Here is a 16,729-nt window from a genome sequence, read left to right on the forward strand (position 1 = left end):
CAACATGCACAAACCTCTTAGGGACACAGAAATCTAATCCTGTTCTTAAAAAAAGAATACATTTGGAACTTAGGCTTTTTGCTAGATCTAAAAAGAAACAATTACAAAAATGAAGCATCGAGATAGCTCTCTTGAGGTTCAGCTTAAAGGTTACAAGCCAAACAAAAGCACCTGGGGTTAGCACAGAGGAGTCCACAAGCCTTACAAAATAAAAGAAATAAAACTAATCACATCTTTCTAGACATTTCTGATCTACTTACATAGCTGGGTTTCAGATCAGGAGGTTCGAGGTATGAACTGATGCTTTTCCCTACCTGGTTTAAAGCTGCTTACAGCATTGCTGCTCTGTGTCTCCTCTCTCCAGAGAACAACAACAAAAGACAAAGTTTTCTTTTTTCCCCATTTTAAAAAGTTCTAGCCCTCCCATTGGCTCTTTTGGTCAGGTGTCCACTCCTTTCCTTTTACCTGTGGGCTTGTTAACCCTTTACAGGTAAAGCAAGTAGAGAACAGCACCAAGAGGGATTTTGTAGCTAACGGGCTGGCTGGGTGTCCACAAAAGGGAGCTCCCCCCGCCCCACATTTATCACAACCTGCAATTGGCTGGATGTGTTTTAATTGTTTGCCTGACCAGTTCCCTCGAATAAGGAAATTGCTGCCAGAGCAAGGATGGGGATTTACCTGCAAAGGCGCCTGCTGGATTTGTGAATGAACTTGATGCTTGTGAATGTGGGGCTGTGTTTGTGCTGCCTGATAACAGCAGAGAATGGGCCAGAGCTGTGCGCTTCAGTCCAACACTTCCACGCTCTTGCATTGCTACCCTCCACCAGCTCTGGCAATGCATCTGGACTCCCCCTGGTATTCCAGACCTGGGCCCCCCTCAGATCTCCCAGTGCTCCTCCATCCTGACCTGAAACAACCGCAGCTATTTCATGATCCAGTCCTGCAAAGTGCGTGCCTATCTGTCACTGCGGCCTGAATTCAGCCCCTCCCTTCTACTTGCTTTCAAGGTGGTATAGAGACAAAAATGTGTGTGTTGGAGGAGGAAACAAGAACTAGGAGCCTAAACCTGAGTGATTTAGCTGTAGAAATGCAATAAGTGGCCCAGGTAGCACCAAATACCAGCATGAAATCAGGTGGCCCCAAGCTACCTAGGCAGCCCTGATATGTCCCCAGAAAATCCAGAAACCTGATCCACTAGGTACATGGGGAAACTAGCAGGTCAGGTATTACACACTCAAAGTAATCCCCTAGCAGTGTTGTCTGGGCTTGCACCTATTGTTGTGGCCTCGGTAGCCATCCCAACTGCCAAACATAATGGGGAGGACCTGCAAGGACAGTCAGGAGTAGACAGGCTTCTCTGTTTTTCTCCGCTACAGAGAGCCAGGACTCTGTGCTGCAAGTTCTTCAGCACTCCTTGTCCTCTGCCTAGGGGTTCTTGGGCTTATCACCATTGGCTCCCTGGAGAGGAGAGGATTTGGAGGAATGTTGTCACTGGTTTCCTTGGACTGGCAGCCAAGGGTGGACTGGTGAGCCTGCCAAGAGCCTCCAGCCCTGCTCCGTGTGGTGGATCTGTGGTTTTGCACTCAGTGCACCTTGTGCAAAGCCGCAGATCCTTCACACAAAGTAGAGACTCAAACTGTTGGCAGGGCTACAATCAGCCTAGCTTATTAATGCACCACCGGCCGCCAATCTGAGCAGCCCCATGATAACACAGGAACTTTATTGGCAATAATCAGCTGACAGCCCTGCGGCTGCTCCTGGGGCTTATTTCTCACAGTCCAGAGTTCTAGCACCATTGCTCTGTGTGACGGGGGCACGTAGAGACCCTGCCAGAGATTGGCCAGGGAAAGCGCTAGAGGTAGGACAACATAGTTAACTGCCCTGAGTACACTGATTTGCAGCATGGCAGCGCTTGACCCACTGTTGCCCACATGTCTCAGCTCCTGACTGCCATGGAGATGGTCTGCGGGGAGCAGGGGGGCTGAGTCTGGCAGGGACAGTCTTGGAGAGGAAGGAGCTTGAGGCAGAGGCCTGGAGCCGAGAGGAGAACTGGGGAAGCCTCCTCTTCCTCTTTGGAACTTGGCTCTGTTTGGATTCTGGCTGTTGGCTCAGGCCCATTTCTTACTGTGTGGGCAAACCAGGGAATTAAAATTTCAGTGGAATTTGAGCCCCTAAAGCAATGAGGCTTCTTTGAAACTCCCAGCCTACACTCTTGGCACAGCTCCATGTATACTATGCAGCCCTTACAACAAAGCAGTTAGGAAGGGAAGACTTGGGCAAACAGCTGAGATTCTGGGGAATAAATGGTCCGGGGAGAGAGGGATGTCACTTCCTAGGTAGATCTCTTCCATTGCTTTTGTCTATGAAAGGAGCATAAATGTGACTTGTACTTCCGTTTTGTCACCACATTACAGGTTGCTTTGAGCTCAGCAAAGAAACTGACTGGTCAGGGCTAAGCCTGAGCCTGTCCCTAGAGGGAGGCTGCAGTGAAAGGGTAGGGATCCCCACAGTTCCTTTTCTGTACTCTGGTATCTTTCTCCCAGTTGCCTGTTTCGGGTTTCTCCTGCTCCCTGAAGCCCCATTAAGAGGACAGATCTGAATTAACAGAGGCAGAAAAAGAGGGAAAGCGAGGGATTGGGGATGAGAAGAGAGAAGCGAGAAGCGGAGGGAGAAAAGAAGAGATGAGCAAGCGGAGCTGGTCGGGGAGGAAGTGAGAGAATGAAACCGCTTTCATGTGGAGCGCCACCGGGGCAGATTGCTCCCCACTCCTCTCCGGGCTAGGAGATAGCTGTGTCAGGAGTGTGTATTTCTGCAGCATGCTCCCTTTTGTGAGATGAACTTTCTCTGCATTGATTTTTCCCAGAGAGCCAGAAAGGGCTGGGATAAACCACAAACACTGAAGTTCCTCTGGGCCTGGGAATCTCAGCACTATGGACAGCGGCTTGTAAACATGATCATGAGCAGCAGAGCATCCCTGAAGCTCAATGGGCCTGAATCTTGTGGGCGACGGAGCGGGGAGGGATGTTTGTATGGGCATAGGTCCCAGTGCCTTCTGCACTGCTCCTTCCGGTCTCTAGTGTGGCTTTTTAGACGTGGATTGAACCAAAACTCATGGACCTGGTTTCCTGCCAATCTTTGCTTTTGCACGCCCCTCCCAACCTGTGGGGTCTCCCTGTCCCTCTGTGCTTGGCTTGAGTCTCATGCCTCCAGTCTTCCCCCTGCTGTGAGAACATTGTATTTCAATAGCCCCACTTTGTGGCCCATCAACGCCACCCTTTGCTTGACTACTGTTCCTGTTGAATTGTTACTGCCCTCTCTTCTCTTCCCTGGGGGCTCAGCATGCCACCTCCCCAACCTGGGAACATGCTCCTGGATCTACCTTGGGGCCCTCTGTTTCCATTTCACTCTTTCACTGCGGCCACCACCATGGTGGAGTCACTCTATCCCCCTCCCCATCCCCTCAGAAGAAGGGGCCTGCTATAGCAGCAGTCACATCTGAGCGCCACCTCGAGGCGAGACCTGGCATCGCTGCAGCCAAGCAGGACTGGGAGTGTAACGTTTTGACCCAGTGACTCCAGCATCTGATTAGAATCTCGATGAGACAGTCAGGCTGGAGTTTTCAGGAGGGCTCGGCGCCCATAGCTTGGATCTGTTTCCTCTTTGTACAGTGGCTCGAACCAGCACCTCCACTCTCAACACCCCCAAAACTTTGGTGATGTTCAGCTCCAGGTCTTGACTTTGCATCACAGGCCCATCACTCCTGGTTATTATTTATTGATCAAAGGGAAGGGAAGCACTAAAGCTGAGTTGTTTGTTGGGGGAGGAAAGATACCCAGAGGGTTTGTACTGCAGCGATCATCTCTGTAGTTGGCTCCTCAGCACAGCACAGAGACGCTCCCCACAGACTCAAACTCCAGAATTTTTAAAAGGCCAAGCTGTAGTGAAAAACCCGATGGGTAAACACAGGCAAATTGCCCTAGAAGTCACAACACTGGATTGTTTTTTCATCAACTGAATAGTGATGGCCTTTGATTTCAGTGTCATTTTGAGCTGCATTCTTTTCTCAACAGTCTTATGCCTCCACCTGAGGGATTGGACATAGGGCCCTTCCCCTGTGAATTCAGGATAATTATGATAGGGAACACCTAACCTTCCTGCCCCCACACTGGAGAGGGAACAAGCCGTAGGAGCTGGAGTGCTCAGACATGCTGCTTTTAATAATAGAGCCAAGAACACTGATGCTTGGAGAGGTTTTCAGACCAGAACCAGAAGCCAGGTGGATGCTTAGAAATAGGATGGACAAAGGGAAATGAAGGACATGGAGAAACTGAGGTGGAGGCATGATAGGTTCAGAGAAGCACGGCAAGAAACTGGCCAGGTGCATGGAAACCCACATGCCCTTATGTCCGCTGTAGTGGACAAGTGGTCTAACCCAGTCTCCTGTTTCCAACAGTGCATAGAGCTGAATGCTTCTGAAATAGTCCTATGACCTCCAGTGTTACAGTAAGTACTAGATAGGGGATGTTTCTGCCTGACCTCACCTGCTGAGCAGCATATACTCTGAAACTTGCTAATTGGTAGCCCTTGAATTTTTTTATCCTGGTGAGTGTCACTGCAGATGCTAGTCTTATTTATAGAAGCTGCAGCTTCTTGCTTGAGTCTCATCGGGCTGTCCTGTAGGAGCAGTCCTGACAGGTTGATTGCACGCTGTGTGGAAAGGTATTTCCTTTCATCCCTTCTGATTTCATTGAGTGCCCCCTTTTTGGTGTTAATAATAAAATAAAATAAACAAGAGCACCTGCCTGGTCTGCTCTATGCTACTCGTGATTCTCTCCTCATTATTGCCCATGATATTCCCCTCTCACTGCTCCCCCTCCCCCAGACCTTGTGAGCTATCATTCTAACCCTGACATCCAAAGTAGCCCGCCCAGGAGCTCACACAATGCAACACTTTTGGTATCTTTGGTTTGGCTTTGCTAATGGTTTGAGTGCTTTCTGGAGGTCAGCCTCGCTGGAGGATGTCCTTGTTTGCTTACACATGGCTTTACAGCCTGCACTGGGGGAAGAAAACAGCTAATGAGACTGAAAGGAGGCTGTTTCTCTCCTGCAGTGCCTTGCATAAGATTTCACCGAGATCGTCTGACTCTACCACGTTAATTATGCCGTCTCATCTGCTTTTAACATCCCGTGTCCACGCCTGTGCCTTTTTAATAATAATCTCGTCAGTGAGCATGCAGACAGGCTGTGCTTTTACTAGCCAGAGTCTGGCTGATGTCATGTCTCAACTCAAGAAGTTTCCTGATTCCCTTTGGGAGATGGCTGCTAATCGGAAGCTAAAATATACACTTCTGGGTCATGTGCTCTGGAGCCAAGGGTGAGTGAATTGGCACACCAGGCTTCACTGCTGTGCAGAGACAACAACCTGCCAAGGTAATAACATCCTGCCTTAGCGTTCCAAGAGGAAATGACATCACTAGAGGCCAGGAAATTGCATCATGAGGAATGGCTCAGTGTAAAGATATATGGGGAAGCCTCAGAGCAGTGGAAATGTCTGATTACTCTGACTGGACAATGACCGCGATGAGCAGATCTTGGCGTTTGCCAAAAGGGAAACATCACAAAGCCAAGGGGAGAGGATGAGAAGGCAGCAGGAGATCAAAGCACTGTAGTCATTAGCCAGTTAATCCCCCAAACATCCACGTGAGACTCTGTCTCTGATTGGGGAAATGGGAGGTTAAATGATTTGCTCTAGGTCAGTGGTTTTCAAACTTATTTCATCACGCTCCTGTCAGGCAGTAACTGCAGACTATTGAACATTCTCCATTCTCCCAGGGAATGACTGCAGACTACTTCCCCTGCAGCCCCTTTCTGCTGCCAATTTCCTGGCTTTATACCAGCCCCACCTATTCCTTCATAGCTGGGCTCTAAACTTCAATCGGCCTTTCAGTCCCAGGCTCTCCCTCAGGGGCAGACTATCAAGTTAACTGACCTCACTTCACCTGGTCTGCCTTGAGTGGGGGTGGACACCGCATCACAGGGCCCCCTGGTACCAGGTGCTGTACAAACACATAGTGAGAGATCACCCCCTCCCCAAAGAGCTTACAGTCTTAATACACACAATGGATGAAGAAGGGGAGGGGAAATAGTGGCAGAGAGCAGTAAAGTGGCTTGCCCAAGGTCACAGAGTAGGTCAGTGGCTGAGCTAGGATTAGAACCCAGCTCACCTCGCTCCCAGTCCACTGCCGCAGTGTGAAGTGGGAAATGCGTGTTGTCTGGACTTCACAGCCTTTCCATTCAACTTCGTCTGATTATTCATAGCAGCATTAACATTTTCAGTATGTTTCATTTGCAGAAAATACTGGCATTCTCCAATGGCCGCAATAATAATTCCAAATCTCCAAGGATGTTAACCAAAGACTATTCAATAAAGTAGATCAAGGGTCTGCTTTATATTGACTCTGAGCTCAAGTCCCATTAAGGGTGCACTTTTATTTAAACTATTTACTTTTCCCCAACAATACAATTTATAGGTTGAATTAATTCTTACCACCATTCTAGAGCAAGCAAAGGGGCAATAAAAAGAAAGCCAATCCTAAGTATTTAACTGGTAAACAAGAAATTAGAAAAAGAATAGTCCAGTCATACTCCAAAGCCCCCTGAGGTCAGTGGAAAGATTCCCACTGATGTCCAGGGATTCTGGTTGAGGTCCGTGAAGACGTGGGGACACATCCTCAGCCATTGTAAATTGTCATAGCCCCACTGAAGTCAACAGAGCTATGACAGTTGACACCGGTGGAGGATGTGCCCCATAGAGTGTGATTTTTCCACAACTCCCAGCGTTGATGTCAATGAGTGTGTCTACACAGGGATAAAAGGCCTGCAGCATGGACACAGCTGGCCCGGGTTCCTAGGGCTCAAGCTAAGGGACTAATAATTGCTGTGTAGCCATTCTTACAGGGTCCCAGAGCTCAGGCTCCAGCCTAAGCCCAGACATCTCCACAGCAATTTTCCAGCCTCTGAGCCCAAGTCTGCTGACCCAGGCCAGCAGTGGGGTTTTTTTACTCCCTGTGTAGACGTACCTAATTTGTCTTCAACAGGATCAGAATCAGGCCAATGCTGAGTGGTTTGGAAAAAAAAACCCATAAAGGGGTCAGATGCACAGCTGGTGTAAATCAGCAGAGCGCCACTGAATTAAAAGCCAGCCACAGCAGAAAAGGGATGATCGCTGAAGACTCGTCACAATAGGAGAACAAGGGTTAGATTGGTTTCCTGACCCAGTGCCAGTTCAGAGCCCCGTGGGCAATGCTAGCTCTTGTTTAACTGGACCATGTGCACAGCTAACTACCCCTTTTCTACAGGCAGTTTGAGTTGCTCCCTAAGGATACGTGCTGTTTTTTATGTGTGAGTGAATTTATGGGCTGCTGAAAGTCAGAGATGAATCCCACTGGCTTGACCCAGACATAGTGCAGACTGGAGCTGCATAAACTTCCCCCATGGACAGCTGTGCCAATGCAGATCTGTACTGACCGGCAGCACATCTGGCTACTCCAGTCCTGGAATCTCTGCCAGTTCACCTCCATCTTGGCCTGCTACTTCCCCCTTTTATTCCAGCTCTGCACAGGAAAACCCTAGCATGGCTAATGTGGTTGTGAAGAAGAAACAAGTGGAGCAACGGCTTATGCATTTAATAGGCCTCAAGTGTGCTGCTGATTTTAAAGTGTTTGCTGAAGTGTCATGCCAGCTCCCATGGTTGGAGGTATGGCATGCATCAGGTTTGAAGATTTCAAACAATGTCATTCATTTTATTTTAGTCCAAAAAGCATCTTTAGTGCTTATTGCTACTTAATAAGTAGGTTATGATTGTCTCATACTCCCCTATCAGGATCAGGGCCCCCTTGTACTGGGTCTGGACAGCATCCTTCCCTGGAAAACTTACAGTGTAGAGAATTGTACAATGCAACTTTATGTTCTAATAAAAGTACTTAACTACATAGTGCTTTAAAGCACTCTTGGAAGATTAACTAACTAATCCTCAGCACAGCCCTGGGGAGTGGGGAAGCATTTCTGCGGAAAGAACTTGACACAAAGGGAGGATTCCTGACTTTCCAAGGGCTACACAGCAATGCAGGACTGAATTCAGAGAGGCATCCAAGGCCTTAGCTACATGGTAAAGTTGCAGCAGTTTAACTTAAATTGGTTTTAAACCCATTTAGTTAAAACAGTGTAAATCCCTGTGTAGATGCTCTTATTCCAGTTTATTTTGACTCATCTTAAATATGTTCCCAATCAATTTAAAATAATCTGAACTAACCCATTTCAAATCAAATTAAGAATGTCTACACAGGTTTGCACTGGTTTAACTAAATGGGTTAAAACACTGATTTAACATCTCTGCTTTGGAAGTGAATTAAGCTAAATCAAATTAAGGTCACTTTAATTCTGAAGGAGAGTGTCTACACAATGGTTTAATATAGTTTAACTAATCCACTTTCAATTTCAATAGTTAATTTGGATGAATTTTCTTGAGTGTCCCCATGTAGATAAGCCCGAAATTAAGATGCAACTTTCCCATGTCGACAAGGCCTAAGTGAGTTGAGGAGAATCAAAACTGCTGTAATCCATCATTTCTTCTGGCCAGGTCATCACACCTACTTGGCTGCTCTTAGACTCCTATAGGCTCATACCTGCTAATTGATGTGTAATTCATGCCCCACCTATGTATTGCCCTGAACCCAGCCCAGAGTCTAACGCAGTCTGAACCTGTGTAACGGACATATCCAGGGCCAGCAGAGAGGCATAGCATGAAAAGCGACTACGGGAAAGTCCACACTAGAGTGCTACATCAGCGCAGCTGCACCGATGCAGCTGTGCCGGTGTAGCACGTCTGGTGAAGATACGCGATGCTGACAGGAGAGCGCTCTCCTGTCAGCATAATTACAGAAGCAGAAGCTATGTTGGCAGGAGAGCATCTCCTGGCAACACAGCACAGGTGTGGACAGCGCTTAGGTCGCTGTAACTTGCATCACGCATGGGGGGTGGTCTTTTTTACAACGCTGAGTGACGTAAGTTACATCGACTTAAGCAGTAGTGTAGATCTTCCCTAAGAGAAGGTGTCAGTAGATTACATTACAGTAGAATAACTTCTACCCTACTTTACTTACAGCTTCTTCTAGCTCCTTAACGTAGAGTCCTGCACGCACCTGGGCAGTGCGTATAAGTAGGTCTAAGGTAAGAGCACTTAACAGTGTGAGTTTAAGCTAGTAGAAGGAGGGTGGGGGTGGTCTGAACTTGGCCTGCAGTCTGTAAATTACAACGTTTTAGACTCCTCTGCATTCGCAAGGTCAGATTCCAAGTGATCTGCAAGAAAAGATGTAAGGTAGAGACTGTAGGGTATGAGTCTTAGCAGAGTAATTTACAAAAGAACCAGGAGAAGGTGTAAATTACACCAGTTTAGAATTCTTTAGAGTCTCCTCTGAATTTGGCCCCCATTGTCACAGCTGGGATTAAAATTCCTGGCTCCCAGTCCCACACTCAACCCCCCTGCTGCCTGCCTTGCATATACCTTCAGAAATACATTCCCTAATGTTCTGCAGACATTAGCAGCGGGAGAGCTGATGGTGGCAGCGGATGAGAGGGAAAAGAGGTTGGCAGTCAGTGAGGAGCAAAGATGGAGGGAGGTTTCTGCAGAGGAGAAGGCTCTCTCTCCTACAGCGGGGGTGGGGAGTTGTGAACAGGGACAGGAAATAGGCAAAGTAATGGAAGATGTATTATTTTCACCTTCAGATAACTAGCTGAATGAATTGCTTTTGGAATTATCTATCTACATATACACATTCACTTCTGGGCTGAGACTGTGCATATGAAATTTTGGCTGGCAGGGTAATTTGGGGGAAAAGAAGTCATTTTAGAAGGAAAATGCCACCTCCACTAGAAGTAAAACACTGCCAGCCTGAGTCTCTAATGTACGGCAAGGCTGCTTGAGGACAACCTTTTCTCTCCCCCTCTGCGTTTCCTGCTTGTTATGTGTTTCAGAGAGATGCTCCGTAGCATTGGGTAATGTGTATAGTTTTGCTTGAGCAGTGAATACAGACCACACCATATGGATCTCAGATGACATGATAATAATTCCGAATGCAGCTTAGCAGCCTGAAATAAAATTGGTCACTGAGCTCAATTACCATTTCATGCATATGCAATGAGGAGACATGTTCTGTGCAGCACAAAGGAAACTGTAGATTGAATGCCGTCCGCCCACATGTTAATTGCATCACTTAACACTGTGTAGGCAGCCCTGATCCCCTCCATTCTCTACTTCTGCTCTTCCCAAATATCCTGCCTCAGCTACACGAGTAAAACCGGCATGGGCAGCCTTCTCGGAGCAGGCCTCCGCTAGTGTCGACACAAGAAAAGAATAATGAATGGCAGATGAAATGGAGCAGAGTGGCATAAAATCAGCTCCCGGTGATGGGATTGATTGAGTGTAGATGGCAGAGCGATGGGGAAGCGCTGAATGGCCAAATCAGATCTGAGTCCACAGGACTCCCAAATAAAGAATGTCACATCGCCCCATCTGGGCTTTGGATAACTACACGTTGTTACAGCTGGAGTTTTGGCGGCCTTCAGGCAGCCAGTCTTTGCAGTGACTGGTGGTTCTCGTTAATAGTCTCTGGCTGTTCCTTTTGCACCTGGTGTCATACTGAAGCATGTGTATGTATGTTGCACCAAATATTGCCCAAATGGCTGGAGTGATACTTAGCTCTTAGAAGATGTTCCACTTCTTTATCATCTTTCATCAAGTGATCCAAAAACATATTTCACACCATCAGTTAATCCTCACAATGGCCTCTGCAATATTGTCAAAGGAATGTTTTGCAATAATCATTTTCCAGGTGGGGAAACTGAGGCACAGAGAAGTCTTGCTCAAAGTCACAGAGTGACCCAGTGGCAGACAAGGAATCTGGAAATCCTGGCTCCTGGATCATGGCAGGAGAGACCCCTTAAGTTAATTGTATACGACCAGAATTCAGAGCGCAGATCTGTGCTGTGTCAGGCAGCACCTGAATTTAAGATGGCTACAATACCACATTGTACTGCAAGAGGGGTACAACTAGGGCTTGAAATCTAGGTGATCTAGATGATTTCATGAGCTTTCCATCATGTAAGATGGCAAAAATCCCACAGGCAGATTCTGCAAAAAATATATTTGCAAGCAATTTTTCCAGTAAAATCCACACCTTTGCTTTGCTAGTATTTGAGAAGCTTTCCAGGAACAGTTGTGCATGGGGAAAGGGAAATTTTTATGAATAATTGCGTGACTAGATCGTTATATGAGTATTCACATCATTCACGACCACCTTGAAAGTTTCTTGGGGGACTGGGAGTCAGTCGCTGCGGAAGCACAAGATCATGTGACTTAGATGACCAAACACGCAGCGCAAATAGGACGTTATGAATAGCAATAGTCACAGAGTGCAGTGGGTCAGGTGTCACCTGCAGGCTAAAATGTGTTTGCATAAATCATGCTTTGGCTAATTTTAAATAACAAACACATTCATAAATATCAACATCTACCCGTAGAGCATTCACCAAGGGACAAAGGGGACAAACTCAGCCAGTAATTTCTTCCCTGCAAATTGTTCACCCAGCTTTGCTCACAATATCAGCTGCAATTAGATGCAAAGCTGCAGTTCCCAGGAAGGCGCTACACTCACAGTCTGAATTCTTCCCATGCCATCAGAGTGCATTTAGGGCATAAATGAGGCTGTCGTCCCTGTCTGTCACGATGTTTGCTGGAATGGCAAATGGAATGGTTATGTTTCCATAACTGTTTTACAAAGATCCATTGTTGGCTGTAGTTCAACCCCCAACTTGGAGGGTCAGTGGACTGCTTTTCATCTGGCTCCTACCCTTTGATGCGTCTGTCTCAGGTGACCCTCCCAAGTTAAAACTCCACCCGCACTGTCATAGCATTGCACCGTGCCCAGGTACAGCCCCAGGGAAGGGCTCACAAAAGAAGGCCAGATTTTCAGAAAAGCTCAACATCTTTCACACTGTGCTCTTTTAAAAATCTGCCAGTGTCACAAGGGGATCTGCGGGGCACTGACCACTTCTAAAAATCTGGCTCTGATTTTGGGTACTTAGAAAATCTGGCCCTGACCGCTTCAGAAAACCTTGCCACCCATGCAGCTTGAGCCCAGACGTGAATGCTGAACCCTAGCCTAAACCTGATCCAGATCAGCAGCCTCCTCCGCCCATCTCTCATTGAGACCAGGTTCCCAGGAGCCGCACACACGATGAATCTACCATCCCTCGGCATTGCTGTTCTGCCATGATCTCATTCTCACACGCGGGGCACATTCAACACCAAGGACATTCATCGCTGGTCAGTTGACAGCAGAAGGACAACATTTCAAAGCGGGGAAGATGAAGCAGGGTGTCTAGCGCTCTGCTTCCCTCCCCACGTGGGGAGGACACATTTTTCAAGGCCATGTTTCTATTTTAATAGCCAATTTTCAGAAGTTGGTTCTAAACCAGTGGCAAGGGCAGCAGGGGGAGGACACGATGCAGTCATGAAAACTTGCACTGAGATAAATCAAGAGAGGGAGGGAGAGAGGTGGCAGAGTCAGACGTTGTTCATCGCCGTTCAGGAAGGAGGAGAGCTGGACACTGCCTGAGTGCAACAAGGATTTTACTGGAGTGGAGGAGATCAGGAAGGAACGGGATAGTAGTGGCTAGAGGCTATTGCAATCTCATGGCTAGTGTGAAATGAGTTTGGTGGTCTCAGCCCAGTTCCTAGTGGACATAAGTCCCCATCTCAGACAGGCATATTCCCGGCTGTCACTAGGCTTGACTGGGCCCTGGGCTCCAGAGGTCTACAGGCATACTGATGGGTGAAGTATGTCCCACCCTTGTTCCAGGAAGAGCCAGCATTTAGTCTCCAGAGCTAGCAAACCCTTTCACGTGCATTGAGTTTGCTTCAGTGGAATGGGAATGTAGACTAGACCCAAAGCACCTCAAAGGTGTGAACGGTCAGCTTGGCTCCTGCCAGCTGGGCCTGAGGGGCATTCTCTTTTGGCTCATCTGCTAGAATAGCTGCCTGTGAGCCATGAGGTTTCTGGTTCCTATCCCACTGGAGGGAGCATGCAGCTAGGATAACACACACCAGTGAACTGAAGCACTATGCTGGTCAAGATGAAGTAACTCCTGCATGTCACTACTGTGAGGCAACAATCCAGGTCATGCACTGACCCCGAATAAACTGCCTTTCTAGCAGGTTTCCAGTTTCCAAGCACTCAAGAGGTCCCTCCATGGGAAGCTGCTCAGTCACCCTGGCTGATAAAATTCAGGAGCACAGATAGTCTTGTCACTAAGGCACTGGCCTGGCACTCAGAGCAGAGCTGGGCGCAGAACAGAAATTCCCTTTCTAAACGTTTCATCCAGAGAACGTCAACCGGGGATGTGTCACCAATGTCGGAACTTTTTCCCCTTTTCTTCTCAAAATCAGAATTTGGCAGAATCAACCTGATTGTGTGATGCCTTTTGATTTTGACAGAACTGCATTTTCTGGAAAACTGTTCCATCAAAGCTTTTTCCACAGACTATTCATGTGACCCTCGGCCAGTCAGTTAATCGCTCCGTGCTTCAGTGTCCCAGCTGTAAAATGGCGATAATAATGTATCCCTGCTCCCACTCGTTGTCCGTCTTGTCCATTTAGAATGTAAACACTTCATGGTAGGGGCTGTCTCTTACTAAGCGTATATTTTAGAGGGCTTTCCCTTTACCCTCTCTCCGGTTCTTGTCACACAGACAGAAAGCAGACGACCAGAAGTCCGAAGTGCAGGCAATGCGATGTTTATTGGGGTTAGTTCCAAGCAAGCATATCCATAGCTCTACAAGCCAGCAGAGTCCGTTTCCCAGTGTTCTGTTCCAAGCTCTGACGCTGCATAGCGTTCACCCCGATGTCCCCCTTCCCAGCTCTGACGCCGCAGAGCCTTGACTGTGTCCCCATTCCCTATTTCCCCCCTTCTCCTCCTTAGCAGGCCCAAATATACCTGCAATGCACGCCTACAGTCCCACCCCCTTTGTACCCCATGGGAGGGGTAAGGAGTGAGGTTATGCTACAGTCAGAGTCAGGCATTTCTTTGGTCTTTTAGGGTTTTATACCTTCTCCCCAGTCCTCCCTTGTCCCTCCCAACTGGTTGCTTGACCTTGCCTTGAGATAGGGGTTGAGGCAATCGTACCGAGTAACACTTTAACCGCTTTTATCTGTTCCATTTGTACTAACAAATCCATCTGACTAGGCAGAAGCAACTTACACGGTCTTTGTCCTTTGTTTACACATATTATAAATATAAGAGTATCAAAAAGTCAAACCCAAAATTCTATCTCAGGCTGACAAACAAACCAATATACTAATAGTATGCACAATGCCTATACTACTGTACCCACATACTCTGCCTCCCTGGCACCTCAACTGGTGCTGGTAGGTGCTAGGTATAATAAATAACAGTAGCATGGGCAACCTGCCCATCTTCCCCTGCTCAGTCCACCCAGATGCCTTTTTCACCTTCTGTTTCCCAGGAGTTCTGGTGTGAATCTGACTCAGCGGCCCCAAGACCCTGCACTCTGGGCTTTGGCAGCAGAGCGCTGTGTGTCTGTTCCAGGCTAGATAATTCCTCATAATAGGACATGCTGTCTTGTCTCTTTTGGCAGGAATATACCATTGATATCTTCTTTGCTCAGACCTGGTATGACCGGCGCCTTCGCTTTAACAGTACCCTCAAAGCCCTCACTCTGAACACTAACATGGTGAGCCGCATCTGGATCCCAGATACCTTTTTCAGGAACTCCAAGCGGGCCGACTCGCACTGGATAACCACGCCCAACCAGCTGCTCAGGATCTGGAATGATGGCAAGGTGCTCTACACACTCCGGTACGTCTCGGGCATCAGCCACAAACGCAAAGTAACTAAATAACCCCTGCAGCTTTGTGCTGCTGTGCTAGAGCACAGAGGTGATGATGCAGTCAAGTCACAGTGCAAGAGGTTCCCAGGTGCTGTGCTACCATACAGAAAAGATGATGCAATGGTATCTCAGAGCTGGGGGTCACTGGGGGCTGTGCTGTGATCTAGCAGAGGGGATGCAGTGGTGTCTCAGAGCTGGGGGTCACTGGGGGCTGTGCTGTGATCTAGCAGAGGGGATGCAGTGGTGTCTCAGAGCTGGGGGTCACTGGGGGCTGTGCTGTGATCTAGCAGAGGGGATGCAGTGGTGTCTCAGAGCTGGGGGTCACTGGGGGCTGTGCTGTGATCTAGCAGAGGGGATGCAGTGGTATCTCAGAGCTGGGGGTCACTGGGTGCAGTGCTGTGATACAGCAGAGGGGATGCAGTGGTGTCTCAGTGCTGGGGGTCACTGGGGGCTGTGCTGTGATCTAGCAGAGGGGATGCAGTGGTGTCTCAGTGCTGGGGGTCACTGGGGGCTGTGCTGTGATCTAGCAGAGGGGATGCAGTGGTGTCTCAGTGCTGGGGGTTCCTGGTGCTAGTGGAGGTTACACAGATAGACAGAGAGATCAAAGAATGTTACCATCCCAAATCAGGATGAAAAGTCAAAATCATGGACATTTTTGTGAACCAAAAATCCGTTGAAATGTTTTATTTCAATTTTGACCCTGGTTTTTTTTACCTTAATTAGCTTAAATTTCTGCATGAGCAGTCATTTTGAACTGGAATTTTTTGTTTCAAAAATGTCAAAATGAACCATTTCAACAATTTCTTAAAAAAAAAATCCAAAACCTTTTTGAGTAAAAAAGTGTGGTGAACCGGACCCTTTCTTATGGGACCCTTTCTGTTTTCACAACTCAGCATTTTTTGACAACTGCTCTGTCAGAAAATCCCCACGTGGGTTTATTACACAGCTGTGTCTGAGGTCAGACTAAGCTGCATTGAGGCTGAGTCTTTTGTCTCACTTCCAGGCTGACCATAGAGGCGGAATGTCTACTCCAGCTGCAGAATTTCCCAATGGACACGCACTCCTGCCCACTGGTTTTCTCCAGTTGTGAGTATCAGTGCCTTAAATACGGTTTAAGGAAGAAATTCAACAGGGCCAAACCCTTGTACCAGGGAGAACAGACTCTGTTAGGTGGGTGTTAATTCAGAACCCATGTTCCTGTACCACTGGGCTTCTCCCAAACAGCACCAGCAACATACCTCAACCATGTCCTGGGGCCTCCTCCTGTTTCTGGGACAAGATTCCTTGCTGCATTAAATTTCTGCTCAGTGCAATAGAGGGGGACTGGGGAAATGGGGATATTGGTTATGCTCCCTGATTATCTGTCCAGCCTTGGGGCAGGTTAGAATAGCCTGGAGGTCATTTTAACTTACACCAGTTGGCAGTGGTCCCCATGGGATCATCTACCAGTTGAAGGTAGCTGGAGCACAGTGCACACCAGCCAGGAGCTGTGGGGAGGATGGTGTAGGGGCCATCTATGATGACCCAATGGGGATTACCCCAAGCCAAGGGCAATAAAATATATCCCATGCCCTTTGGTCACCAGAGTGGTACAAAGGCACATAGCAGGGCAGAGATTCTGGAGCTCATGCTCCAGGAGTCTCAGAACCCGGGTCTACAGACATGGGGTTGCTGGGCTCATGCGACAGCATTAAAAATAGCCACGTAGCTATTCTGGCTCGGGCTGGAGCTCGGGCTGTGACTCCCTGGGCTTCAGCTGGAGCAA

The 16,729-nt window shown here is 47.9% G+C and overlaps 1 protein-coding gene across 5 annotated transcripts in view; it reads left to right on the plus strand.

The window, feature by feature from the left end:
* LOC140917590 (gamma-aminobutyric acid receptor subunit gamma-4) overlaps positions 1 to 16,729 on the plus strand; it is a 110,861-nt gene that overhangs the window by 71,034 nt on the left and 23,098 nt on the right. For all 5 annotated transcript variants that reach the window (XM_073360731.1, XM_073360730.1, XM_073360732.1 and 2 more), the window contains 2 exons: positions 14,713 to 14,933; positions 15,968 to 16,050. In XM_073360731.1, the coding sequence (XP_073216832.1) occupies positions 14,713 to 14,933; positions 15,968 to 16,050 (304 nt within the window). The remainder of the gene's footprint in view (positions 1 to 14,712; positions 14,934 to 15,967; positions 16,051 to 16,729) is intronic.

The sequence above is a fragment of the Lepidochelys kempii genome, chromosome 9 (genome assembly GCF_965140265.1).
Source record: "Lepidochelys kempii isolate rLepKem1 chromosome 9, rLepKem1.hap2, whole genome shotgun sequence".
Lineage (NCBI taxonomy): Eukaryota > Metazoa > Chordata > Testudines > Cheloniidae > Lepidochelys > Lepidochelys kempii.